The 27,403-nt window shown below is 42.4% G+C and overlaps 2 protein-coding genes across 4 annotated transcripts; one reads left to right on the top strand and one right to left on the bottom strand.

The window, feature by feature from the left end:
• Window positions 1-197: 197 nt before the first annotated feature.
• Window positions 198-27,034, bottom strand: LOC130297719 (cytochrome b-245 chaperone 1 homolog). Of its 3 annotated transcripts, none has more exons than XM_056550493.1 (7): window positions 26,907-27,034; window positions 4,556-4,653; window positions 3,256-3,297; window positions 2,239-2,312; window positions 1,732-1,828; window positions 1,481-1,625; window positions 198-1,402 (listed from the first exon to the last, which is right to left on the bottom strand). In XM_056550493.1, exons 1-7 carry the CDS (start codon window positions 26,996-26,998, stop codon window positions 1,279-1,281), a joined length of 672 nt encoding a protein of 223 aa, XP_056406468.1. In that variant the 5' UTR covers window positions 26,999-27,034; the 3' UTR covers window positions 198-1,278. The 3 variants fall into 3 exon arrangements, with proteins under 3 accessions (XP_056406468.1, XP_056406470.1, XP_056406469.1); XM_056550495.1 differs by lacking the exon at window positions 26,907-27,034 and adding an exon at window positions 7,022-7,179; XM_056550494.1 differs by lacking the exon at window positions 26,907-27,034 and adding an exon at window positions 6,347-6,482.
• Window positions 7,501-23,391, top strand: NARF (nuclear prelamin A recognition factor). Its single transcript, XM_056550492.1, has 11 exons — window positions 7,501-7,655; window positions 10,473-10,550; window positions 10,864-11,007; window positions 12,044-12,176; window positions 12,343-12,477; window positions 16,754-16,872; window positions 16,955-17,084; window positions 17,327-17,399; window positions 20,647-20,781; window positions 20,965-21,122; window positions 22,754-23,391. The coding sequence occupies exons 1-11, from the start codon at window positions 7,629-7,631 to the stop codon at window positions 22,996-22,998; spliced, it is 1,377 nt and encodes a 458-aa protein (XP_056406467.1). The 5' UTR covers window positions 7,501-7,628; the 3' UTR covers window positions 22,999-23,391.
• Window positions 27,035-27,403: the final 369 nt, after the last annotated feature.

Below are 27,403 nucleotides of genomic sequence, written 5' to 3'. Positions count from 1 at the left end.
TCCTGTATTATACTCCAGAGCTGTACTCACTATTCTGCTGGTGAGATCACTGTGTACATACATTCCATTACTTATCCTGTACTGATCCTGAGTTATATCCTGTATTATACCCCAGAGCTGTACTCACTATTCTGCTGGTGAGGTCACTGTGTATATACATTACTTATCCTGTACTGGACAGAGGCATGAACATATCCAAACATCACAAAATCATCTTTAGATTTTATTTACCGTATAAAAAAATACTAGTCACGTACATACAGCACTGAACTGTTACTTGAACCACGGGGGTGGAGCCCGGCTCTTGTATCTATAATACAGATACTCATGTATATCTGAACGATCAGGTTCTAGACAACATTATCTAGTATCTTCTATATCTATGACATAGATGCCTGATCCATCACAACAAGCTGTTAGAGTAGCTGTTGTGGTCTACAAACAACAAGAAAGTCTTTCTTTACAGCAGTGTTTCCCAACCAGGGTGGTTCCAGCTGTGGCAAAACAACAACTGAAATCTTTAAACCTTTAAAGAAAGCTGCACCCCTCATATACTGCAACCTGTTGTAGGTAGCACCCAAAAACCTGACCGTAAGCTCTTCATAACTAGCAAAAAATGTACCACACCCACAGTTAACCACATAATCCTGGGATCTTTAAGTCAAACCCCTCAAAAATGCAAATTCTCCACCTTGTAGACGTGGACCCCACACTTTTCTCGTGAGTCAATATTATACAGCATCGCTTTCTTTATATACTGTGTTAACATACAGACAATTGAAGCAAGTTTTGGGGGCTCGTCCGGGATTCGAAAAGCATTCTGATATTGTAGGAATCTTTAGTCCAAACTGCAATACCAGAAAAAAGTCCATGAAGAAGAATGTCACTATATCTATGGGGAGGGGGGAGGGAGACAAACAAACAAAGAAAAGCTATTTTTCCAAGTACCATAAAACTTTGCAATATTTCTTTTGTAAGTTATAAAAAAGACAAACACTTTTTTTGGGGGGGAGGAACAGGGAGTGTTAGCTTGGAGTATATCCAGAGTAAGAGGTTTGACAAAATGCCCCGTAGTGGACAAATAACACTGAACCATAGGTTGATTTGGTAAACTTATGCAATAAATAGGAAATAATTGGAGGTGACGACTTATCACCCTTCAAGGCACAGAAGACTTAGCTCTAAGGATAGTTCAAGACTAAAATACAATAAAATAAAAAAATTCCTAACATTTTGCTTTGGTTGTCATGACCACCAATGGAATATGATGGTGGTAACTCATTTATCATCCTGATCTAGAGTCTCTTCACTGTCGCTGCTTTCCTCCTGGATTCTGGAGTGAAATCCCGCCATGTCAAGGTCCAAGAATGTGGTCAAAAGTTTTGCCACGGCTTCCACGTCACTGGTGGAGAAAGGAACAAAATAAATCCGAGGAAACTCAATGGGTTCAAGTATGAAAAAAGACCTTTGAAGAACGTACCTTCTACCTCCTAGTACCGCACTCTGTGTAAGAGGGTGGGAGATACCCGTCAGTAGACGTAGGACGATGAGATAGCCCTTCCCGAAATATCGTACCTTCTCCTCCTCAACGTTCACGTCCCGGATCTCTTTGATCAGAACCACCACTAGGAGAGAAAAAATAGTGGCCAACATGGTTGACCCACCAAGAACTTATCAACTTCTGCTCGACTTAGGTTCAACCGGATCTTATCGCTCCACTTTATGACCTACCTTGCTCTTGGCCTCCTTTGCACAGCGTAAGGACTTTCTTGTACAGACTGTAGGTCTTCAGGACGGCTTTCCCTGCCTTCTTATCAAATATGGCTTCCTGGGAAGAAGAACATCAACTTGATGGAGCCTAAACAGGAGACATCCTACCCAACCTTCCTTCTCTACAGTAACAACCTGTGGAGTTGGGTTTCCAGACCCCTCCTTGTTCCATCATTGCTGGACCCATTAAAGTGATGCCCAGGGCCGGCTCTGCCTATAGGCAGCCGCCTAGAGTGCCCTCTTGATGGGGGGGGGGCACTGCTCTGCCTGCCACACGAAAGTTAGACAACCAGCATCCAAGCCACTCTCTTAGCCAGCAGCATAAGGAGGAGGTTTGTTACAGTGTCACCCCAGTAGTATGGGTTGTGTCAAAGGGCGGAGTCAAGAGGGCAGCAAAATTAGCTTTTGCCTAGGGTGGCAAAAATCCTTGCACCACCCCTGCTTATGCCCGATATCTTCAAGACTTACCTCCCAATCTTCAAGATTCTGCAAAGCCACAAACAGGCAACCGGCCACGTAAAACAGTTTCCACGCCCAGGAATCTATTGTAGGAAATGTTACAGCTGTAATATTATAGGACACAGGGTCAGGAAGTCAACAAGGAGGAGTCAGGAAGTCAACAAGGAGGAGTCAAGTTCACCATGGACTGGTTGAGGCCAAATGTTTATGGGGCCCAAAAGAACCATCGCTCATCAGATGGCATCTGAAGGAACATGGATTGGCAGAAGCAAAACCATCAAGTTATAGACTGAACTTGAGTTGGAGGTTCTCTAAAATCTATGGTGGATCTAAGATGGTGGTCTCAAGCTGCGGCCCTTCAGATGTTGCAAAACTTAAACTCCCAGCCGTTGGCTGTCCGGGCATGCTGGAAGTTGAAGTTTTGCACCATGGGGTTGTGCACAGTTTGAGACCACTGATATCAGGCTTAAAAGGGGTACTCCACTGGAAAACATATACTTTTTTTTAAATCAACTGGTGCCAGAAAGTGAAACAGATTTGTAAATTACTTCTATTAAAAAATCTTAACCCTTCCAGTACTTATCAGCTACTGTATACTAGAGGAAGTTGTGTAGTTCTTTCCAGTCTGACCACAGTGCTCTCTGCTGACACCTCTGTCCTTGTCAGGAACTGTCCAGAGAAGGAGGAAACCCCTATAACAAACCTCTTCTACTCTGGACAGTTCCTGACATGGACAGTAGTGTCAGCAGAGAGCACTGTGGTCAGACTGGAAAGAACTACACAACTTCCTGTGGAGCATACAGTAGCTGATAAGTACTGGAAGGATTGAGATTTTTTTATAGAAGTAATTTACAAATCTGTATAACTTTCTGGCACCAGTTGATTTGAAAAACAAATTTCCACCACAGTACCCCTTTAAGGGAATTTCTTGGATCGGTAAATGAGGAAAGGTCCCAATTTAACCGACCAAGAAACACATTTTATATAGTGAAACAAAGATGGCGTCCAAGTCTCCTCAGTACCTACCTGTACTGTAATAGGCTGCGGCCAGGCCGACCGAGGCGATTCCTACAGGAAACACAAGATGGAGATCATATATTACGTACATCATGATGCATCACCGGGCATATGTAATCAGAAATACATGTGGAAACCATCAGCCCTTCACAGATCCCATATTCCTTTTATGACGCTATATTTAGTATAGGATTTACTGCTCCGGAGTCTTATGACTTTATAAGGTTATAATATGTTTGAGGATCACTGGTCATAGGTCGTCCTAAAGGAGTAGTCCTAGGAAAATGTATCCCCTATCCAAAGGATAAAGGATAAATGTCTGATCATGGGGGTCCGACTGCTGGGAAGGAGATCGCGAGGGGTCCCAGCAGTCGGACCCCCACAATCAGACACTTATCCGCCATCTTTTGGATAGGGCAATAATCGTCCTACACTGCAGTTCCCCTTTAAATGGAAGTGGAAACCATCAGCATGTTGCTGTTTATCAATCCTTTCTTCACTTCGTGCAGCTCTATTTAGGATTCTGAACCCACAAGGGTGTATGTACTGCTCTTAACGGGCTTTGGATGTAACAGCTTCACTGCCCCCCACCACCGCAGCCCACTGTTGTACCAATCGGACCCCCAGGTATTAGTTTGTGTTCCCCTACTCTATGAATTGGGAATAACAAGCAGAGATGGGAACACCCCTTTAAGGAGTACTGCAGCAAAAACTTAAGGAGTAGGGTAGTGAAACACAACTTATCCCCTATCCAAAGGATAGGGGATAAGTTATAGATCGCAGGGGTCCCAGCAGTCGGACCCCCGCGATCTATAACTTATCCCCTATCCAAAGGATAGGGGATAAGTTATGTTTCACTACAGAACTCCTTTAAGTTATCCCCTCTCCACAACATAAGGGATAAGTAGCTGATCCCAGGGGGTCTGACCAACAGGACCCCACGTGATCTCCGGAAATAGACCCCGGCTCTGAATAAGGAGCGCGTGCGGTTGAAGGCACCCGGTTCGTTCATTCCTATGGAAGCTCCAAAGACATCAGAGTCCAGCTCTCGGGCATTATCTGCCGTCTAGCAGGAGACTACACGCGCTCCTCACTGAGCGAGATGGGGTCCCAGCAGTCGGACCCCTCGTGATCAGCTGGGGATAAGTTTGTTTTGGCTGCAGTTCCCCTTTAATGTGTAAATCCATAGTGTATCACGAGCCATAAAATGATCTATATGGTAAGAAACAAGATCCATCAAAACCATTTAATCTTCCTGTCGATGGTTTCCAGGTAGCTCAACCGTAGCGCTCAAACTCCTACAACTTACCGACTAATAGCGACCAGGAGCGTATGCTGGGGTTCCTCTTTAGATGTAGGAAGGTCCCGGTGCGACTTTCTACCCGCATATACATCTTATGACTTGTTCTGGAAGAGGAAGATACAAAATAAGACAGGAGGGAGTTCCAGAGTGCGCAACTATGGACACATCAGAATATACATATATATATATATATTTTATTTTTTTAATATATATATATATATATATATATATATATATATATATATATATAATTTTTTTATTTACCTTTATTTTATTATTATATTTGTTTAATTTTATTTTTATTTATATATATATATTTTTTTTTTTATTTAAATTTCTTTTTCATTATATTTGTTTAATTTTATATATATATATATTATATATAAAAATACACACTTTTTTATTTTATTTTTTAATATTTTATTTTTTTTAATATATAACATTTTTATTTATTTTATTTATTTAAAATAACAATTTTAGCAAAAGGCTGTCCGGGCATGCTGGGGGTTGTTGTTTTGCAACAGCTTGAGGCACCCTGGTTAGGAAACAGTGATCTGGTGAATGTAATCCCAGAAGGGGAAGAAGAATGGGGAAGTGTCAGGGCAGCTACTTCTCACCCTGAGTGGGGGAGCGGCAGCACATGATGATCTCGGCCAAGGTTCCGGGGGGAAATTAACATTACATCGACTAAGCTTGTATCTGGGACTGTTCGTGGCAAGGTTTACCAACAAGTGTGCTTCCAGCTGTTGCAAAACTACAACTTCAAGCATGCCCGGACAGCCTTTGGCTGTCCGGGCATGCTTGAAGTTGTAGTTTTGCAACAGCTGGAGTTGTAGTTTTGAAACATCTGGAGCCACCCTGGTAGGGAAACACTGCTCTAGATATTGCAAAACTACAACTCCCAGCATGCCATGACTGCCAAAAGGTTGCAACTGTAACAGCTTGGACAGCGTTGGACTACAACTCTCAGCATGCCCTGATGGACAAAGGCTGCAACTGTAACTATAGGGCCGGATTATGCAAGCTGTGGCTTTCTGTTGCACTACAACACCCAGTATGCCCTGAGCCTGCAGGGGCAACTGTAACATCTATGTCATCTAAAGACTGTGGGTCTCTAGTTTTTGCTAAACTACAACTCCCAGCATGCCCTGACAAGCTTGTAACTGCAACGTCCAGAGCAGCGTCCCCCAACCTTTGACTCTCTAGCTGTTTCAGGACTACAACTCCCAGCATGCACAGCAACTGTAATATCTAGGGCAATCAGGGGCTTTCTAGCCAACAAGGATGCAACCCCCGCAATGCCTGACCGAGTTGTAGTTTTGCAACAGCTGGAGGCACTCTGGTTGGGGGAACACCTTTTGCAAAACTACAAATCCCAGCATTTAAGGCATGCTGAGAGTTGTAGTTTTACAACAACCACAAATCTAGAGCATGCTGGACCGTTGCAGACTACACCAAATACAGGCACAATGTACATGCTGGGAGTAGTAGTCCCACTACATCCAAATAGGATACATGGCAGCTATAATAACACGAGAGTCACATAAAGGACTGTACACACATGACTTGTGATTTTCTAACACAACTACTGCAGATTATTCTAAATTTTTGGGCTTTACCTGCACTGATACACTGTAACACAGCTTCAGCTGAACACAGTGCAGGCTGCACCCCTCCCTGGCATTGTTTTGGACACAGTACAGAGGAAACGCCTCCCTGTACCTTCTATAATAACACATGAGCCACCCCTGGGCCCCAGCACAGACAATGACCAGACACACAACATACTGCACATACCTGCCTGCACCTCTCCTGCCTGCACTGCTGCACCTTCCCAGTACACGCTGCACCCCAGGGCATGATGGGATACGGAACGACCCACCCAGGCTTCACATTCATAAAAGCTATACCAGCGGTGACCACTAAATGGCTCTTCATTTGTTTATTTTATGGTGTTATTCCCACATTGACCACTAGATGGATCTACATTTGTTTATTTTATGTTATTCCTACATTGGCCACTAGATGGCTCAGCATTTAATTAATTTATAATGTTATTCCTACATTGCCCACTAGATGGCTCTGCATTAAATTAATTTATAATGTTATTCCTACTACATCTCTAGATTATAACTATGAGGGAGATTTATCAAAACCTGTGCAAAGGAAAAGTTGCCCATAGCAACCAATCAGATCGCTTCTTTCATTTTACAGAGGCCTTGTTAAAAATGAAAGAAGCGAGCTGATTGGTTGCTATGGGCAATTGGGCAACTTTTCCTTTGGACAGGTTTTGATAAATCTCCCCCTATGTTCCAGGTTCAGGTTTCGCTGCAATTCACATCATTTGCCACTAGGTGGCGTCAATATTCATCAAGTTAATTCACATTTATCTTGCTATACCAAGACTAGACACTAGATGGTGCTGCATCCATTCAAATAATCAAAACAGGGTTCTGATAAGGTCACACTCACGATGATATACCAGCATAGAACACTTGATGGCGCTACAGTTCTTCACATTGATAATACTGCACTCAGGTCATTCTGGGTTTTGTAGTTCTATATCTTTATGTCGCCTGTAATCTTATCAGGTGCTTTGATGGTATTTGTATAGGAAGACATGAACCAGGGCACATATAATACCAGGACAGTTGTTTCATTCGCTTTATCCAAATAGTTTTCAGTGGTCACATGACCATTTGTGTAACGCCAAGTCTCTGCCATTATCTCTCCTGTTTGTCTCCATTTCAGGAGACATTTTGCGTGAGTCACGTCCGTTTGAAAATATAGCGAGCGGTCTTCAGAAAGATGGCTGCCGTACGTTCAGTGCGACGGGGACGCGTATTACGGTACGCACTACGCTCTTGTGACCGTCTGGGCGTGTAAGGGGCGGGGCTTATAGGAGACAGTCCACCGGTCTCTGCTTCTTATTGGCTGAGGAGCTGTCAATCAAAAGAAGGGGGAGTCAAGGGGTCGGAGAGAATGTAAGAAGGAGCCGGAGACCGAGCGACAAAGGGCAGGGAGACAGTGGAGCCTGGCGGGCGCCCCCCGGGACCCTGAGAGACCCCCCGAGCCAGACATGAAGTGTGAGAACTGCACCAAAGCGGTGAGCACCCCCCCTATCTGTGATAATGGTGGGACCCGATCACCCGTGACGTCACCAGAGCCTCATGCTGCTGTGATGTCACCACACACTCTTTATAGTATATAATACTAGTATAGTGCACTGGGGATGATGAAACTTAGAGGGTTTTTTTCTATACCTGGTTAACCCCTTAGTGCCTGAAGACCCTCACACGTAGCGGTGGTTTGGCCCTTTAAGTGATCTACTACAATGTGTCACATAGGATGGATCTGGGATTTATATTTTATATTTCTGCAAATAATTTATATTTCCTAAGGTGCGACACGGTTATTGCCAAATTTATTTCATTTTTTTATTTTATTATAATATATATTTTCTTTGTACACACACAATAAATATATTTAGCAGGTTGCTTTTTAAAATCTATAGATCTATATCTGGGCATGCTGGAAGTTGTGGTTTTGCAACAGCTGGAGGCACCCTGGTTACGAAACAGCATCTCCACTTGGTGCAAAACTACAACTCCTATTATTCTTTTACCATAGTATTTGCAAAATTTCTACATAAAAAAATATGATATATTATTTATTATTATGATTATTATTTTATTAATAAATAATTATATTATTCATATTAATACATTATATATATGTACTATTATTATATAATATATTAAGAAAAATATTTATGTAGAAATTTTGCAACTACTATGGTTAAAGAATCATAGGAGTTGTAGTTTTGCAACAAGAGGAGATGCTGTTTTGTAACCAGGGTGCCTCCAGCTGTTGTAAAACCACAACTTCCAGCATGCCCGGACAGCTGAAGGCTGTGTTTTTGGATTTGTTTTTATGACTATTATCATTATTATTTTATTTATCCCTTTAAAAGGGTACTCCGGTGGAAAACTGGTGCCGGAAAGTTAAACAGATTTGTAAATTACGTCTATTAAAAAAATCTTAATCCTTCCAGTACTTATTAGCTGCTGAATACTACAGAGGAAATGGTTTTCTTTTTGGAACACAGAGCTCTCTGCTGACATCTCTGTCCATTTTAAGAACTGTCCAGAGTAGGAGAAAATCCTCATAGCAAACATATGCTGCTCAGGACAGTTCCTAAAATGGACAGAGATGTCAGCAGAGAGCAGAATTTCCTCTGTAGTATTCAGCAGCTAATAAGTACTGGAAGGATTAAGATTTTTTAATAGAAGTAATTTACAAATCTGTTTAACTTTCTGGCACCAGTTGATTAAAAAAAAAAAAAAGTTTTCCACGAGAGTACCCCTTTAAATTTTCGCCCCTTAGTTGTCCTTTTTCAACCCCTGTAGGTGACAGGTCCAGTGTAACCGGAGAACATTGTTGTTCTCGCAGTATGGACTCTCCGCTCTCAAAATATTTTTGTCAGGGACCATGATGGGGGAGGAGGGTGCAAATATTTCCTGAGCGTCCCGGGTAAATCATTGTCCCCGACGTCATGTGACCTCATACGTCCGATTGCTCTCCTTTGTGTTATTTTTTCCCTTTTTTTTTTTTTGTGTCCTAGATTAAAAAAATAAATAAAAAAATTCTGTTTGCTGGGCTGAGCTCTGACTTTAGGCTGCGGCTACGCAATGACTTCGCGTCTAAGTCACATGACCAAAATATTTGCTTTGATTTGGCGGTCAAAAACTAGCCAAGGCTCGTGGGGAGTCAAAGTTGCCCATCGCATGCACTGAGGTCCGTGCTGACAAGGTCGCCTGTCGTCAAAAATCTTCTCCTGACTGATTCTGTGCGACTGAGGCGTCGCGTAACAACCACATTGACTTTTGTTATTTTCATGTCACGACTAAAGTTCCTGCGTAGCCCAAAATTTGTTTTATAATTATTTTTTTCCTTTCCTCACATGAATGTCAATGAGGAACAAAAAAAAAAACAATTTAAGATAAAAACTAAATAAATTGCATGGTGGAGCTTACGGGGCGCTATAGTACGTGCAATCGGGCAGCATTGTAGAAACCGGATAGTCGTGACTACATGTGATTTGTGACGTTGGCGCTGGGATGTGGTGCTGGGTGTTGCAAAACAGATCATTCTACTTTGATTTCACCTGTATAAGTAATGCGCAATTGTATAGAAGTGATATAAAGCTATATAGATGTAACATTATAACTTAAAAAAAAAAAATATATATATATATATATATATATATATATATATATATATAATTTTTTTGTGTGTATTTAAACATGTATATTAATTAATTATTATATATATTTTTTCTACACTTTTTTTAATTCTATTTATTTCATTACATAGTCACATGCTCTGAATTACTACTCGCCCTTCCCAATAAAATAATAATAATTGTATAAACTTTCTGAACGTTTCTCATTTATGAATGTGTTACATCAGTGGTCTTCAAATTGTGGACCTTCATATGTTGCAAAACTACAAGTCCCAGCATGCCGGAACTGTGGACCTCCAGCAGTTGCAAAACTACAACTCCCAGCATGCCCGGACATGCTCAGTCTGTCCAGGCATGCTGGGAGTTGTAGTTCTCTAACATCTGGAAGAGCACAGATTGGAGACCATTATACAGGGGTCTCCAAACTGTGGACCTCCAGCAGTTCCAAAACTACAACTCCCAGCATGCCCGGACAGCCGTCGGCTGTCCGGGCATGCTGGGAGTTGTAGTTTTGCAACAGCTAGAGATCCATAGTTCCGGAATGTAGTCTTGCAACATATGGAGGTCCACAATTTCAAAATTTCGACGACTTAATACAGAAGGGTTTCTTCTTCCTTTTTTTTATTTTTATTTTTTTTTCTTCCCCTCTAAATTTCCTAATATTTTTCTTCTCCCCAGGAATGTAGCAAGAAAAAGAAGACGAGGGAAGGAGACACGGAGCTGTCCCAGCCGCTGCCGCTGGAGGATGGAGACGAGGTGAGAGTGGGACGCCGCCTTATCTTAGACCTTCCATGTGCAGCTCAAGATGAGTCCAGGATGGGCCGCCACACACCCATCCTCTGGACCTTATCTGTTCCCGTCACCCCTCTACGCCCTCTAAAATTTACTGCAGCATTTGAAAAAGAAAACGAAAACCTACTCCCCCCCTTCCCCTAATTATATATATATATATATATATATATATATATATATATATATATATATATATATATATAATATATTATTATTATTATTATTATTATTATTATTATTATTATTATTATTTATTTTATTTTTCTTCTTCTTATAGAAAAGTGAGTTTCACCGCCTGGCCGATGCCCGCATCTTCCTGAGTGACTGCCTGGCCTGTGGGAACTGTGTGACGTCTGAAGAAGGCGCTAAGATCTTCGCTCAGAACCAGAAGGAGCTCTTCAGCGTCTTAAGTCTCAATAAGGTACGGGCATAGGGAACACTGGCATTACAGTACTTCATGTCACATCCAGAGCTGCATTCACAATTCTGCTTCTTGCCGTCTGTCACCAATCTATAGACAGACGCCTCTTACAACTACAGGAATTGTCGCTCAAAGCTCATTTAATTTTGTGGGTGACCTGACCCGCCCCCCAAAACTTCAAGCGATCAGTAAAACACTCAGTTTTATTAGGAGTCAATGGAGGAGATTAGTCACAACCTGGGAGTAGAGATGAGCGAACTTACAGTAAATTCGATTCGTCACGAACTTCTCGGCTCGGCAGTTGATGACTTTTCCTGCGTTATTTAGTTCAGCCTTCAGGTGCTCCGGTGGGCTGGAAAAGGTGGATACAGTCCTAGGAAAGAGTCTCCTAGGACTGTATCCACCTTTTCCAGCCCATCGGAGCACCTGAAAGCTGAACTCATTTATGCAGGATAAGTCATCAACTGCCGAGCCGAGAAGTTCGTGACAAATTGAATTTACTGTAAATTCGCTCATCTCTACCTGGGAGGAAGAGCGGGGCAGTTTCCCATAGCAACCAATCAGATGGCATCCTTTAATTTTTAACAAGGCCTCTGAAAAGTGAAAGAAGCCATCTGATTGGTTGCTATGGGAAACTGCCCCGCTCTTCCTCTACACAAGTTTTGATAAATCGGGGATTTATCAACACCTGTGCCAAAGAAAAGTTGCCCATAGCAACCAATCGGATCGCTTCTTTCTCTTTTCAGAGGCCTGTTAAAATGAAAGAAGCCATCTGATTGGTTGCTATGGGCAACTTTTCTTTTGCACAGGTTTTGGTAAATCACTGATATATGAAAACTTGTGTAGAGGAAGAGCGGAGCAGTTGCCCAAAGCAACCAATCAGATCGCTTCTTTCACTTTTTAGAGGCCTTTTTAAAAATGAAAGGAGCGATCTGATTGGTTGCTATGGGAACTGGGCAACTTTTCCTCTGGGCAGGTTTTTATAAATATACCCCCACGTGTTCTATCTTTATTTTTTGTCATTTTATTTTTTCAGAAATGTGACACTTCCCTCCATAGACTGGTGGTGGCGTCGGTCAGCCCGCAGTCCGTGCCTTATTTTGCCGTCAAGTTCCAGGTGTCCGTCTGTGAGGCGGCGAAGAAACTCTGCGGCTTCCTCAAGAGTCTGGGTAAGTACGATGGACGCCTTGAAGCTGCCATTACCTGAATGGCTCCTTTCAGGAGTAGAGATGGACGGAACACGAAAATGTTAAAGTTGTCAGCCGGTTCACCTTGGGCTAAAGTTGCACTTTGGTTTACTGTGGTGTTTTTGTTTTTTCTTGCCCCCCACCTCAGGCGTCCATCATGTTCTCGACACGACGATCGCTGCAGATTTCAGCATCCTGGAGACCCAGCGAAACTTCATCCAAAGATTTAGGCGGCAGACGCAGGATGAGCACGCCTTCCCCATGTTTGCCTCTGCGTGTCCTGGTAAGAATAATAAATGACCATGGGTATAGGTGAGGGCTTATTGCCCCCGCTTACTAACCCTAGAGCAGTATTTCCCAACCAGGGTGTCTCTAGCTGCCACAAAACTACAACTCCCGGCATGTCCGGGCATGCTGGGAGTTGTAGTTTTGCAGCAGCTGGAGGCACGCTGGTTGGGAAACGCTGCCCTCGAGCGTTTCACAATCGCCAAATGTTGCAAAACTAAAATCCAGGCTATGATGGGAGTTGTAGTTTTGCGCTAATTGGCATAAACTATCCCCCTGGTAATACTCACCTGTCCTGGCTCCCACGCTGCTGTGTATCCAGACAGCACTAATCGCACCCGCACCATTCAATGGCGGAATCTGCCTGGAATACATTGTCGTCTATGGGGACTGTAATGTACGCCCTGTCCTAGCGCCAACTAAATTAGGTCGCACTTGGAATTTCCGCCTGTCGGGAGGAGGGGGGGGATGCAGCTGCATTATGGGGTATTCTGTTTTCTAACTCTTTTTCGCCTGTCGTTGCCGCACCCTGACAATCTTGATATTATAGAGTTAATTGCTGCAGTCAACAAACAGCCTTGTGAGGAAAGAACCGTCAAGACGTCATGGCCGCCCGAGGCCAAAACTGCAGATAAGCTAGGACTGTGTGAAAATACAGGAATAGCGCAGGTTCTGCTGAGTCAGCTGGTCTCCTAGTGTGGTAGCTATGCCCCAGTGGGTGAAAGGTTAATCTCGCCCTGTCGCCCCGCTCACATCATGTGAGTAAGGACGGCGAACATCAAACGTCAGTGAGAAGAAGCTGAGTCTAGGCCAGTGGTCTCCAAACTGTGACCCTCCAGATGTTGCAAAACAACAACTCCCAGCATGCCCGGACAGCCGTTGGCTGTCCGGTCATGCTGGGAGTTGTAGTTTTGCATTGTTTGGCAACCACTGGCCAGTTTGATGTCTCCAAGCAGTCAAAGATGAATAGGATTGGATAATCCCATAATGCACTTCTTTGTCCCCCACCCCATAGCGAAATGAAAAGCAGTTCAAAGAAGTGAATCTGCTGAAAGAGAGTTAATAAGAATAACATAAGGAAGGAAATGACGATCTACGGATGACCTAGCACTTTATAGGTAAACAGTGACTCAGCGGAATATTTCAGGATCAGAAACAGCTGCCAGTTGTTAACAGGAGCTACGGCCACATGTTATATTACGGTGTAATGATTACCTGATGTACCGTCACCCCTCCCCCATACCAGTACCTGCCTTACACGTACAAAAAATATAACTACTATAATACTGCTCCTATATACAAGAATATAACTACTATAATACTGCTCCTATATACAAGAATATAACTACTATAATACTGTCTCCTATATACAAGAATATAACTACTATAATACTGCTCCTATATACAAAAATATAACTACTATAATACTGCTCCTATATACAAGAATATAACTACTATAATGCTGCCCCCTATATACAAGAATATAACTACTATAATACTACTTCCTATATACAAGAATATAACTACTATAATACTTCCCCCTATATACAAGAATATAACTACTATAATACTACTCCTATATACAAGAATATATCTACTATAATACTGCCTCCTATATACAAGAATATAACTACTATAATACTGCTTCTATATACGAGAATATAACTACTATAATACTCCTCCTATATACAAGAATATACCTACTATAATACTGCTCCTATATACAAGAATATAACTACTATAATACTGCCTCCTATATACAAGAATATAACTACTATAATACTGCCTCCTATATACAAGAATATAACTACTATAATACTTCCCCCTATATACAAGAATATAACTACTATAATACTACTCCTATATACAAGAATATATCTACTATAATACTGCCTCCTATATACAAGAATATAACTACTATAATACTGCTTCTATATACGAGAATATAACTACTATAATACTCCTCCTATATACAAGAATATACCTACTATAATACTGCTCCTATATACAAGAATATAACTACTATAATACTGCCTCCTATATACAAGAATATAACTACTATAATACTGCCTCCTATATACAAGAATATAACTACTATAATACTGCTCCTATATACAAGAATATAACTACTATAATACTGCTCCTATATACAAGAATATAACTACTATAAATATCACGGAAAAGAAGAAAAATAGAGATACCGCACTCACCCACTGTATTCACTTGAAGATGTGGATTTATTCAGATCATAGAAGATGAATCCATTAGGTGGAGGACATGGAGGGGGATGAACGTTCATCCCCCTCCATGTCCTCCACCTAATGGATTCATCTTCTATGATCTGAATAAATCCACATCTTCAAGTGAATACAGTGGGTGAGTGCGGTATCTCTATTTTTCTTCTTTTCCGTGATATTTATGGACTATCGAATTTATACCTGCACCCCCAGGTATCACTTATACCTGAAGCTCCAGGATTACACCTCCACGAACTGTTCTTATTGGCTGTTACTTAGGGAGTCCAATCACTGGTGCCACTCACCTCTCTCTACTCGGATTTAACTACTATAATACTACCTCCTATATACAAGAATATAACTACTATAATACTGCTCCTATATACAAGAATATAACTACTATAATACTGCCTCCTATATACAAGAATATAACTACTATAATACTGCTCCTAAATACAAGAATATAACTACTATAATACTGCCTCTTATATACAAGAAAATAACTATTATAATACTGCACCTATATTTACTATAATACTGCTCCTATATACAAGAAAATAACTACTATAATACTGCTCTTATACAAGAATATAACTACTATAATACTGCCTCTTATATACAAGAAAATAACTATTATAATACTGCACCTATATTTACTATAATACTGTCTCCTATATACAAGAATATAACTACTATAATACTGCTCCTATATACAAAAATATAACTACTATAATACTGCTCCTATATACAAGAATATAACTACTATAATGCTGCCCCCTATATACAAGAATATAACTACTATAATACTACTTCCTATATACAAGAATATAACTACTATAATACTTCCCCCTATATACAAGAATATAACTACTATAATACTACTCCTATATACAAGAATATATCTACTATAATACTGCCTCCTATATACAAGAATATAACTACTATAATACTGCTTCTATATACGAGAATATAACTACTATAATACTCCTCCTATATACAAGAATATACCTACTATAATACTGCTCCTATATACAAGAATATAACTACTATAATACTGCCTCCTATATACAAGAATATAACTACTATAATACTGCCTCCTATATACAAGAATATAACTACTATAATACTGCTCCTATATACAAGAATATAACTACTATAATACTGCTCCTATATACAAGAATATAACTACTATAAATATCACGGAAAAGAAGAAAAATAGAGATACCGCACTCACCCACTGTATTCACTTGAAGATGTGGATTTATTCAGATCATAGAAGATGAATCCATTAGGTGGAGGACATGGAGGGGGATGAACGTTCATCCCCCTCCATGTCCTCCACCTAATGGATTCATCTTCTATGATCTGAATAAATCCACATCTTCAAGTGAATACAGTGGGTGAGTGCGGTATCTCTATTTTTCTTCTTTTCCGTGATATTTATGGACTATCGAATTTATACCTGCACCCCCAGGTATCACTTATACCTGAAGCTCCAGGATTACACCTCCACGAACTGTTCTTATTGGCTGTTACTTAGGGAGTCCAATCACTGGTGCCACTCACCTCTCTCTACTCGGATTTAACTACTATAATACTACCTCCTATATACAAGAATATAACTACTATAATACTGCTCCTATATACAAGAATATAACTACTATAATACTGCCTCCTATATACAAGAATATAACTACTATAATACTGCTCCTAAATACAAGAATATAACTACTATAATACTGCCTCTTATATACAAGAAAATAACTATTATAATACTGCACCTATATTTACTATAATACTGCTCCTATATACAAGAAAATAACTACTATAATACTGCTCTTATACAAGAATATAACTACTATAATACTGCCCCCTATATACAAGAATATAACTACTATAATACTGCCCCCTATATACAAGAATATAACTACTATAATACTGCTCCTATATACAAGAATATAACTACTATAATACTGCCCCCTATATACAAGAATATAACTACTATACTGATAACTATCTTTGTCCTTTTTCCTGTAGGGTGGGTGCAGTATGCTGAGCGTGTTCTGGGTGACTTGGTAATGCCGCACATCTGCACCGCTAAATCCCCACAACAGATAATGGGGTCACTAGTGAAGAGCTACTTTGCATCACAGAAGGTAGGTGCTCCCATAACTCTGACAACACTTTGAATAGTTACGACTCCAGAATATACCGTATTCACGACTTCTTCTCTTCTAGAATTTATCTCCGGACAAAATCTTTCACCTTGCTGTGGCGCCGTGTTATGACCGCAAGATGGAGGCGCTCAGAGAAGACTATTACACCGAGCTGTTCAACTGCCGTGACGTGGACTGCGTGCTGACCTCAGGTAAGTGGCTGGTATACATGGGGGGGGGGAACGGTGCTAGGGTTCCCTATTGTAGAAATTGAGGGGGTCCCAGCAGACGGGTAATACAGGTTATTCTAATCCTGTATATCAGTGGTCTCCAAACTGTGGACCTCCAGCTGTTGCAAAATGACAACTCCCAGTACCCAGCATGCCACAGTTTTGGCATCACTACTATACATGTTCTAGCTTCAGTAGTATTTACCGTCTGCTCTGTTTTTCAGGAGAGGTGATGCAGATCATGGAGCAGAGGAACGTATCAGTCAAAGATGTAGAAGACTCTCCCCTGGAGACCGTGTAAGTATTGAGTCGAAAATTCTCAGAAAGTCCCATATGGGACATTTATGGTATAACCTCAGGCTACCTTAAATGTCCACTAGATGAAGGTTTCACCAATCTTGGTCAGAGAGTGGAAGAAAGAGGAGGTGGTAAGAGAAAAGGAGGAGGAGGAGGTGGTCGGGGAGCAGGAGGAGGACTAGGTCAGGGAGTAAAAGTGGGAGGAGGTGGTCAGGGGAGCGGAGGGAGGAGGAGGTGGTCAGGGGGAGGGAGGAGGAGGTGGTCAGGGGGAGGAGGAGGAGGTGGTTGGCAGCAGCAGAAGGAGAAGTAGGAGGTGATCAGAGAACAGGAGGATGACGAGGTGGTTGGGGAGCAGGAGGAGGACTAGGTCAGGGAATAAAAGTAGGAGAAGGTGGTCAGGGAGCAGAGGAAGGAGGAGGAGAGGGTCAGGGAGCGGAGCGGAGGAGGAGGGAGGGGGGTCAGGGAGCGGAGGGAGGAGGAGGAGGGGGGTCAGGGAGCGGAGGGAGGAGGAGGAGGAGGGGGTCAGGGAGCGGAGGGGAGGAGGAGGAGGGGGGTCAGGGAGCGGAGGGAGGAGGAGGAGGGGGGTCAGGGAGCGGAGGGGAGGAGGAGGGGGTCAGGGAGCGGAGGGAGGAGGAGGAGGAGGGGGTCAGGGAGCGTGAGGGGAGGAGGAGGGGGTCAGGGAGCGGAGGGAGGAGGAGGGGGGTCAGGGAGCGGGGAGGGGAGGAGGAGGGGGGTCAGGGAGCGGAGGGAGGAGGAGGGGGGTCAGGGAGCGGAGGGAGGAGGAGGGGGGTCAGGGAGCGGAGGGAGGAGGAGGGGGGGTCAGGGAGCGGAGGGAGGAGGAGGGGGTCAGGGAGCGGAGGGAGGAGGAGGAGGAGGGGGTCAGGGAGCGGAGGGAGGAGGAGGAGGAGGGGGTCAGGGAGCGGAGGGAGGAGGAGGAGGAGGGGGGTCAGGGAGCGGAGGGAGGAGGAGGGGGTCAGGGAGCGGAGGGGAGGAGGAGGAGGAGGGGGTCAGGGAGCGGAGGGAGGAGGAGGGGGTCAGGGAGCGGAGGGAGGAGGAGGGGGTCAGGGAGCCGGAGGGGAGGAGGAGGAGGAGGGGGGTCAGGGAGCGGAGGGAGGAGGAGGAGGAGGTGGTCAGGGAGCGGAGGGAGGAGGTCAGGGAGCGGGAGGGAGGAGGAGGAGGTGGTCAGGGAGCGGAGGGAGGAGGAGGAGGTTGGTCAGGGAGCGGAGGGAGGAGGAGGTCAGGGAACGGAGGGAGGAGGAGGAGGTGGTCAGGGAGAGGAGGAGGAGGGGTGGAGGGAGCGGAGGGAGCAGAAGGAAGAGGAGGAGATGGTCATGGAGCAGCAGAAGGAGGCGGCGACGACTAAAGGTGCATATCTGCACTTGAAACGCGTCACCTCTTTTCCTGTAATGCTGGCTTTTAAACAATAAAGACAAAGAATTTTTTGCATAAATTGCGTAGAATTGCGTACATAAATTGCGTAGAAAAGCCGGCTCAGCTCTTTACAGCTTCCCCACCCCTCCATGCCTGACGTAATCACTGCAGAGAAGGGGGGGGGTGGGGGGGGGGTGGACAGGGTTTTTTGGAAAGTTGGGTTGTTCCCAATATGGCTGCCATTACATCTCCCACTCTGTAACACACACGTCTAGTACTTTTACGCTGTTACTTTCTGGCCTGGACTCCTTAGGCCAGTGTTTACCAATCAGGGTGTCCCCAGCTGTACAGACATGTTGGGAGTTGTAGTTATATAACAGCTGGAGGTGCCCTGACTGGGACACATTGCCATAGTCTGACTTGCCATGCAGGATACTGAGAAAGCTGAGTGACTTTTTATTTTTTTATTTTTTCTTCCACCCCTTTAAGAGTTTGTGTTTCACAAGGTGCTGAGTACATTCCCCCTCCTTGTAAGGAACAATGCCAGTCTCCCCGTGGGTAATCCTTGGCATTCCGCCACACCGATCATGTGAACGCGCCACGCTGCAGATATCACATGGTCACCGTGTGATGGAAAAACTAAAATCCCCTTGTTGCCCAGTCAGCAAGTTAATTGTTAGTCCCAGTCCTGGTTATCGGTGTACTTTCACTTTTATTCTGAATTACATGTTGTGTAACACATTTCTTTATATGATGTGAATTTACACAGCACCCACCAGTACTGTATAATGTCTAATATACCTCCCTAGTATACATACCTTGCCCTAGAGCAGTGGTCTCCAACCTGCGGACCTCCCAGATGTTGCTAAACTACAACTCCCAGCATGCTGGGAGTTGTAGTCTAGCAACATCTGGAGGTCCGCAGGTTGGAGACCATCTAGCTTCCATCCCTTCTACATGGCACTGATCGACTCAGGCACACCCCTCCACTAGATGGCGCTGAAATATGGCACTACATTACATCTGGCCCACCCTACATAATGATGGCATCTGTGGCACCATGACCCCTGCACATAAAGACCAGTCACCTACTGGGTCACTATAGCATCTGATTACAGCCAAGTCTAGGACAAATCAATAGTTTTATGGCAGGGCATGGTAATGATTCACCTCCTGCAGACTGGTGAAACTGGTGCCGTCATGACGGTTATTCCCATATGTGTGTAGATAAATAATATAAAAAACATATGTGTGTACAGGATAAGTAATGTATTTACACAGTGACCTCACCAGCAGAATAGTGAGTACAGCTCTGCAGTATAATACAGGATATAACTCAGGATCAGTACAGGATAAGTAATGTAATGTATGTACAGTGATCTCACCAGCAGAATAGTGAGTACAGCTCTGGGGTATAATACAGGATATAACTCAGGATCAGTACAGCATAAGTAATGTAATGTATGTACACAGTGACCCCACCAGCAGAATAGTGAGTACAGCTCTGGGGTATAATACAGGATATAACTCAGGATCAGTACAGGATAAGTAATGTATGTACACAGTGACCCCACCAGCAGAATAGTGAGTACAGCTTTGGAGTATGATACAGGATATAACTCAGGATCTATAATAAATCTATGTATTTACTATGAAATGGTGTATAAATGTGGACATCCCCTTTAGGTGCATTCCAGGTCCCGGGTGATGTCCAAGGTTTTTTCCTCGTGTGTCTCGTGTGTGGTTTTGATTTCCTCTTCTTGTGTATTGTAGATGTGTATATGACTGGTGGTCAGTGGGGGAGAGGTTGTCTGCTTAATATGATTTAGTTGTCATCTGATCTTTATACACTTGTTTTTCACTCTCTCCCCATCAGTTTTGGAGGTACCACGTGTCAGTTTGTCCGCCATGAGGGCACCAGCTCGGACGGTTACCTTGCACACGTCTTCCGTCACGCTGCCAAGGAGCTGTTTGGCATGGAGGTGCAAGAAATAACATACAAGACATTAAAGTGAGTCCATACCTATAAAAACGTATAAATAATATTATATGGGTCTTTGTAGAACAGTGTTTCCCAATCAGGGTGCCAAACTACAGCTGGGAGTTGTAGTTTTGCAACAGCTGAAGGCACCCTGATTGCGAAACACTGCTGTAGAATATAATCTAATGGGTTTTGTTTGTGTCTTATTTCTAGGAACAAAGACTTCCAAGAAGTGTGTCTGGAGAAAGATGGGGAGACCGTGTTGAGGTTTGCTGCCGCCTACGGCTTTCGGAACATTCAGAATATGGTACTAAAATTGCGCAAGGGGAAATTTCACTATCACTTTGTGGAGGTTTTGGCTTGTCCAGGAGGTGTGTACTAAAAAGTTGTGTGTGTGTGTGTGTGTGTGTGTGTGTTTTTTTATTGTTTGTTTGTTTGTTTGTTTTTTGTTATTGTCATATTTTTAATTAATAATATAATGATGATAAATATAAAAAATATATGCTACAACTTCTACTGATGACGATATATACAATTTTTATTTTATAATATCATTAGTTGTAGAAATAGTATCATACATATTTTATATATATATATATATATATATATATATATATACCATATTTATCGTATAACACACACCCCCATTTTCACAGGAAAATTTAAGTTAAAAAAATAAAATTTTAAAATAAATGACTTGGACTAAATGCCACATCATCCCCCCCCCCCCCAACTTTCTTTTCTTCTGCGCCTTAGTTTGGTCCCGTCCCCTCCAGTGCCACATCATTCCTTCCCTTTTATCAGTCTCTGTGCCACATTTACCCCTCTCATCATCCCCCCCCCCATGTCTCATCATTTCCCCCTGTCATAGACCACCACTAGCCATACAGACATTAAGCATTTAGTGCCTCCCCCATTATCCTTTCCCCCTGTCTCATCACCCCCCCCCCCACCCTGTCTCATAATGTCCCTCATCATTCCCCCCCCCCCCCCTCATCATTTCTCCATCTCATCATCCCCCCCCCCCCCCCCCACCTTCATGTTCCTCCTATGAGTGGTCTTCAACCTGCGGACCTCCAGATGTTGCAAAACTACAACTCCCAGCATGCCCGGACAGCCAACTGCTGTCTGGGCATGCTGGGAGTTGTAGTTTTGCAACATCTGGAGGTCCGCAGGTTGAAGACCACTTTTCCCTTTTCCTTACCTGGCTGTGCTTTGGCTGTCTTGCGGGCTCAGTGAAGCAGATGAGTGACAGCCTCTTCCGGCTCCTTGCGCGGCATCAGGGATGTCACTTTTCGGCGGCGACTACAGGAAATGAAAAGTGACATCAGTGATGCCGCACAGAGAAGCCGGCAGAGGACATCACTCATCTGCTTCACTGACCCCGCAAGACTTGCTGCCTGACCTGACCTGACCTGCCGAAGCGCAGCCAGGTAAGGAAAATAAACAAACTATAAAAAAGCAGGGAAAGGGGAATGATGAGGGAGGGGGAGGTTCTCCTGCACTATACACAGGTACGGGTGGATAGTGCGGGAGACGCTGATTAAAAGGTAGCGCAGATCCGGACAAGGTAGGGCTCATTTTAATCAGCGTCTCCCGCACTATCCACCACACCAGTACCTGTGTATAGTGCGGGAGAAAAATGTGTCAGTTTTCCAGAGCGCGGAGGAGACGCCGCTGGTCACTGATTTAAAGTGGCCACGGCCATGCTGCTAATACTTAACAAGCAGCTGCTGCTGCGGACGCTTTAAATCAGTGACCAGAAGATTTATCGGCTTTTTGCCTTAAATTTAAGTTTTAAAAGTGCGTGTTATACACCGATAAATACGGTATATATATTTATAATTACATAATATAAAAAAAATGTGTGTGTATGTATATGTCACTATTACTGATAATATAGTATTTAAAAAAAAGTTCATTCTTTTATATATTTTTGTAATTCTATTTTATCTTTTTTTTTTGTAATTTTTTTTTTTTTTTTTTTTTTTTTTTTTTTTAGGTTGCTTGAATGGAAAAGGCCAGGCCCGGACTGTGGATGGTAAACCCGAGCGGGCACAACTCGTAGAGATGGAGGCCTTATTCACAAGTGTTCCGGTGGTACAGAGCCCGGAACACAACCCTCGCATACAAGAGTTATACAGCAGCTGGCTGGAGGGAGAAGAGTCCCAGAAATCCAGAGAGACGCTACATAACAAATACGCGCCCGCCGCACCCAACACCGCCCGCGTGGACATGAAATGGTGACCAATCCCTCCGCTGATATCACGGACATGAACTGCAGTAAAAGCCGGGCAGGTGACTGCTCCAAGCCCTAGTACGTCAGGTCCGGGAGACATAATGGATGACTTTGGAGTCCCTTTTTATCCTGGAAAGTCGCCCTAAATTAAATGTCGCCAGCGTTACGGAAGCTACGTGCTTGTTACAGATGTCATGCAGGCGGTCGTGCGTTATCTATGTATGTGTCTTGTAATGTTGCGTGTGCGGAGCCGGCCCTTTTCTGTCATTCTGCGTTTTCGTTGTTTTTCATTTTTGTTTTTGCTGCTAGTGCCATCTTTTTGTGGGGTTAAAAGTGCATGACCCCTTTAGTGGCGGAGTGCAGTTTTATTTTCTATTTATGTAGATCAGTGTTTCCCAACCAGAGTGCCTCCAGCTGTTGCAAAACTACAACTCCCAGCATGCCCGGACAGCCGAAGGCTGTCCGAGCATGCTGGGAATTGTAGTTTTGCAACAGCTGGCGGCACCCTGGTTGGGACATGCTGCTGTAGATGTTGTCTAGAATACGCCATGAAACCAAATTTCTGAGTATTCGTGATCTGGAAAGTGAAAGCAGCCATCAATGAGGAGAAATAATCTGCAGGTATCTCCTTTTTGAAAAGGAAAAGCATTTAAGAAAAAAAGAGTGTGTGTGTATAATATAATAAATAAAAAAAATAAAAAATTATATATATATATATATATATATATATATATATATATATATATATATATATATATATATATATATATATATATAATATATATATATAACTATAATATAATATAATTTTTGTTTTAGTTTTTCTATTTTTTTTTTTTTTTTTTTCCTCCTATGGATAGTCAAATATCTGGCCCTAAAATATTTAAGGATTACAGTACCCTCTTTCTTCTTCTGTTTTACCATAAAATAAATAAAATAAAAAAAATAGTAAATAAAAAAAAACGTAGCTTAACTTTTCCTAATTTCAGCCATCTTAAGGTTGGGGTAGGTGTCTCCCATAAAGCCAACAAAAAAATAATAATAATAATAATAATAATCTTAAATCATATTGTGTAGTGATTCTGGTTAGAAAAGTCTGGCATTTTTCTATAATTATTTTTCTGTTTCCTTTCTATATGTATAGGTTTGTGTGTGTAATATAAATAAATAAATATATATACCGGTGTGTGTGTGTGTGTGTGTGTGTGTGTGTATATATATATATATATATATATATATATATATATATATATATATATATATATATATATATATATATATATATATATATATATATATATATATATATATATATATAACATTTTTATATATAATATATATATATATATATATATATATATATATATATATATATATATATATATATTCCATACATATGTATAAAAAAATGTTATTAAAATTTACATACACACCCACAATGAAACAGAGAAAAATTATATAAAAATAAATAAAAAAATGTTATAATGTCAGGGTTGTCCTTGTTATAAAGCAGGAGAAGCTGAGCAGATTCATATACATATTTGTGGGAGAAGTTTAAATATAACCAGCAATTTATTCATTTAAACTTCTGCTGGTTTTAGGAGTCCAGTGGGCGGTCCTACATGTTACTGACCGCCCACTGGACTCTATCTAAGATGTCAGTAAATAAGCTAGAATTAAAGGGATACTCCGCTGCGTGACATGTTAGGGAGATTTATCAAAACCTGTCAAGAGGAAATGTTGCCCATAGCAACCAATCAGCTTGCAGATTTCATTTTTATCAAGTCCTCTGTAAAATCAAAGAAGCTATCTGGTTGCTATGGGCAACTGGGCAACGTTTCCTTTTTGCGCAGGTTTTGATAAATTTCCCTTGTTATTCCTTATCCAAAGAATAGAGGATAATGTCTGATCGCAGGGACCCTCCGATCTCCGCCATGACACCCCAGTCAGCAGGTGCACGGAACGCACTCTGCTCAGTGCCGGATGACTGGTGTCCACAGCCGCCACGCCCCCTCCATTCATGCCTATGGGAGGAGGCGTGACTGCTGTGTACTTTATGGAGTTTCAGCGGCGGAACTTTCCGCCGCTGAAATTCCGCCGCCCAAAGAATGAGCGTGTTCATTGCTCCAGCCGAATACATCGCCATCTATGGAACCATTTTCTACATTCCACTTGTGCTTAACCATACATTTTTATTTATGCACCCCCCCCCCCCTCCTACAATCCATCCATACCACATACTGCGACGATGTGAATGAATACCGTAAGGCCATGTCATGTAATAGTCCATAAATAGATAAAATTAAAAAAATTGCCAAACCTAAATCTATTCTAATTTTAGCTAATAATAATACAAGCTATAAATACTAATTTAGTTCTTTTCAGTTTAGAGGAGTCTTCCCTTTTTATCCATGAAGCGTTTGTTGTACTACGGTCATTTGCTTTACAATCCAGAAATGAAAGCTAAAAAATAAATAAATTAAAATAATAAAAAAAAAACTTTAAGCTGGAATATTTAAATGCTCCATATTTCAAGGTATTTTTCTTTGTGTGATGGCTGCATGTCAGTTTTCCAAATCTACTTTTACCTCATTGTTTTATGTCAATGTTTGTTTTGTTGTTTTTGGGGATTTTTTTTTTTGTTTTTGTTTTTTTGTTTCTGCAATAAAAAAGGAAGGCCTTCAAAAATGTCTCTTGTTCTTGTGTGTCTAGGGCAGTGGTTTCCCGACTATGGACCACAAGCCGTTGCAAAAACTACAACTCCCAGCATGCCCGGACAGCCGTTGGCTGTCCGGGCATGCTGGGAGTTGTAGTTTTGCATCCTTGCTGTCCCATAATTTGGAGACCGCTAGTTTAAATCTGCTTGATCCTTGTAGGCTTATTTACGAATACTGAACTACTCCTAGTGGTATGCCTGGAGTAGTAGTTCAACACGCACAATAAATACCGATAGCTGCGTTCACTTTGGCAGCCATCGTGGCAAATTACCGATGCTGTGAGGGTTTACGTGCAGACTGCTTGTCCGCAGATGTCTGATATTTAAGATGAAGTCCCCTAGTCAGCATTATTGGTGAGTGCCCCTTTAAGAGAAGAATGGTAGCTAGGGGATGTCCATAGCAACCGACCAGCTTTCACTTTCCATTGTAAGGTTGCTTGAAAGATGGGGGGAAAAAGGTTGCTAGGGGATGTCCATAGCAACCGACCAGCTTTCACTTTCCATTGTAAGGTTGCTTGAAAGATGGGGGGGAAAAAGGTTGCTAGGGGATGTCCATAGCAACCGACCAGCTTTCACTTTCCATTGTTGTAAGATTGCTTCAAAGATGGGGGGGGGGGGGAAGCGATTGTATTTGTCGCCATGGGCAACTCAATGTTTATAAGGCTTCCATAAGTGATAGAACTTAATGGCTTCTTATGGCAGAATAGGTAACTAGGAGCTACAAAAAAAAAAAAACGGTCTTTCGGAGGCGCTGCTCGTATATGTGAAAGGACGGAGAGACTCAGGCCAGCACAGGTAAAACTTGTTAATTTTGCAAAAAGAGTGGACAACGCGTTTCGGCACACACACAGTGCCTTCCTCAGGGCAGAGGATCCATATTGGGTCCATCAATGATTGTAAGATGTATACAGTTTTTTCACTAATAGAGTATACACCGGCTTAGGGGTGTGTTAAGGTGCAGGCCCCTATAATGGTGTTGTCTACGCCAATCATTTTCTGGCCTTAAGGGGAACCCTAGGAGAGAGAGAAGCGCAGGTCTGGGGTCCATAAAAGGGGCCGTCTGGGTCTGGTGTGTGTGTGTGTGTGTGTGTATATGATATATATATATATACGGTAATATAATTTTGGGGTGTGGGGTAATACTATTACTTTGAGTTGGAGTGAAGGGCCATATAAATGGGCAGAGCGCCTTTTTCTTACCGTATTTGTATTCTTCCTGATGCCCCTTGGCAGATGTCATCCATAGCTACAATACTCCATGGACCGACTCTGTGCCAGCTACAATGGGCCATCAGGATGCCCCCTCACACATTATCTTCGGGGGGTTGTCCTCCGGCTACTTAATGTAATGAACTCTTGTGTGTGTGATGGATAGATCATAGTTTCCCAACCAGGGTGTCTCCAGCTGTGGCTAAACTACAACTCCCAGCATGCCCGAACAGCCAAAGACAGTTTTGGTTATGCAACAGCTAGAGACAACTATCTCATATCTAGGCAGAAAACTTCAGCAGCAAATCCTGTAAATTCCGGTAAAACAATGGGATTTTATTGACCCATATCAAATACAATGTTTCACCGGAATTTACGTGATTTAATGCCTGGATCATCTACACAGTCTGCAATTGTCCGCTTGCACCCCGGGACTCTCTTATTACTTGTGCGGTTGTGCTGCCTACCTCTTGGATTGATATCTCATA

This window comes from Hyla sarda, chromosome 13, assembly GCF_029499605.1.
Source record: "Hyla sarda isolate aHylSar1 chromosome 13, aHylSar1.hap1, whole genome shotgun sequence".
Lineage (NCBI taxonomy): Eukaryota > Metazoa > Chordata > Amphibia > Anura > Hylidae > Hyla > Hyla sarda.
This window is presented reverse-complemented; position numbering and strand designations above follow the sequence as displayed.

Excerpts from the sequence above, each read along its gene's own strand:
- NARF (XM_056550492.1), top strand. The coding sequence starts at position 7,629 with ATGAAGTGTGAGAACTGCACCAAAGCG. Across the intron at positions 7,656-10,472 it reads GTGAGAACTGCACCAAAGCG|GAATGTAGCAAGAAAAAGAA; the intron begins GTGAGCACCCCC and ends TCTTCTCCCCAG. Across the intron at positions 12,478-16,753 it reads GTTTGCCTCTGCGTGTCCTG|GGTGGGTGCAGTATGCTGAG; the intron begins GTAAGAATAATA and ends TTTTTCCTGTAG.
- LOC130297719 (XM_056550493.1), bottom strand. The coding sequence starts at position 26,998 with ATGGCCCATTGTAGCTGGCACAGAGTCGGTCCATGGAGTATTGTAGCT. Across the intron at positions 2,313-3,255 it reads CGCAGCCTATTACAGTACAG|ATTCCTGGGCGTGGAAACTG; the intron begins GTAGGTACTGAG and ends TTCCTACAATAG. Across the intron at positions 1,403-1,480 it reads GCGGTACTAGGAGGTAGAAG|TGACGTGGAAGCCGTGGCAA; the intron begins GTACGTTCTTCA and ends TTTCTCCACCAG.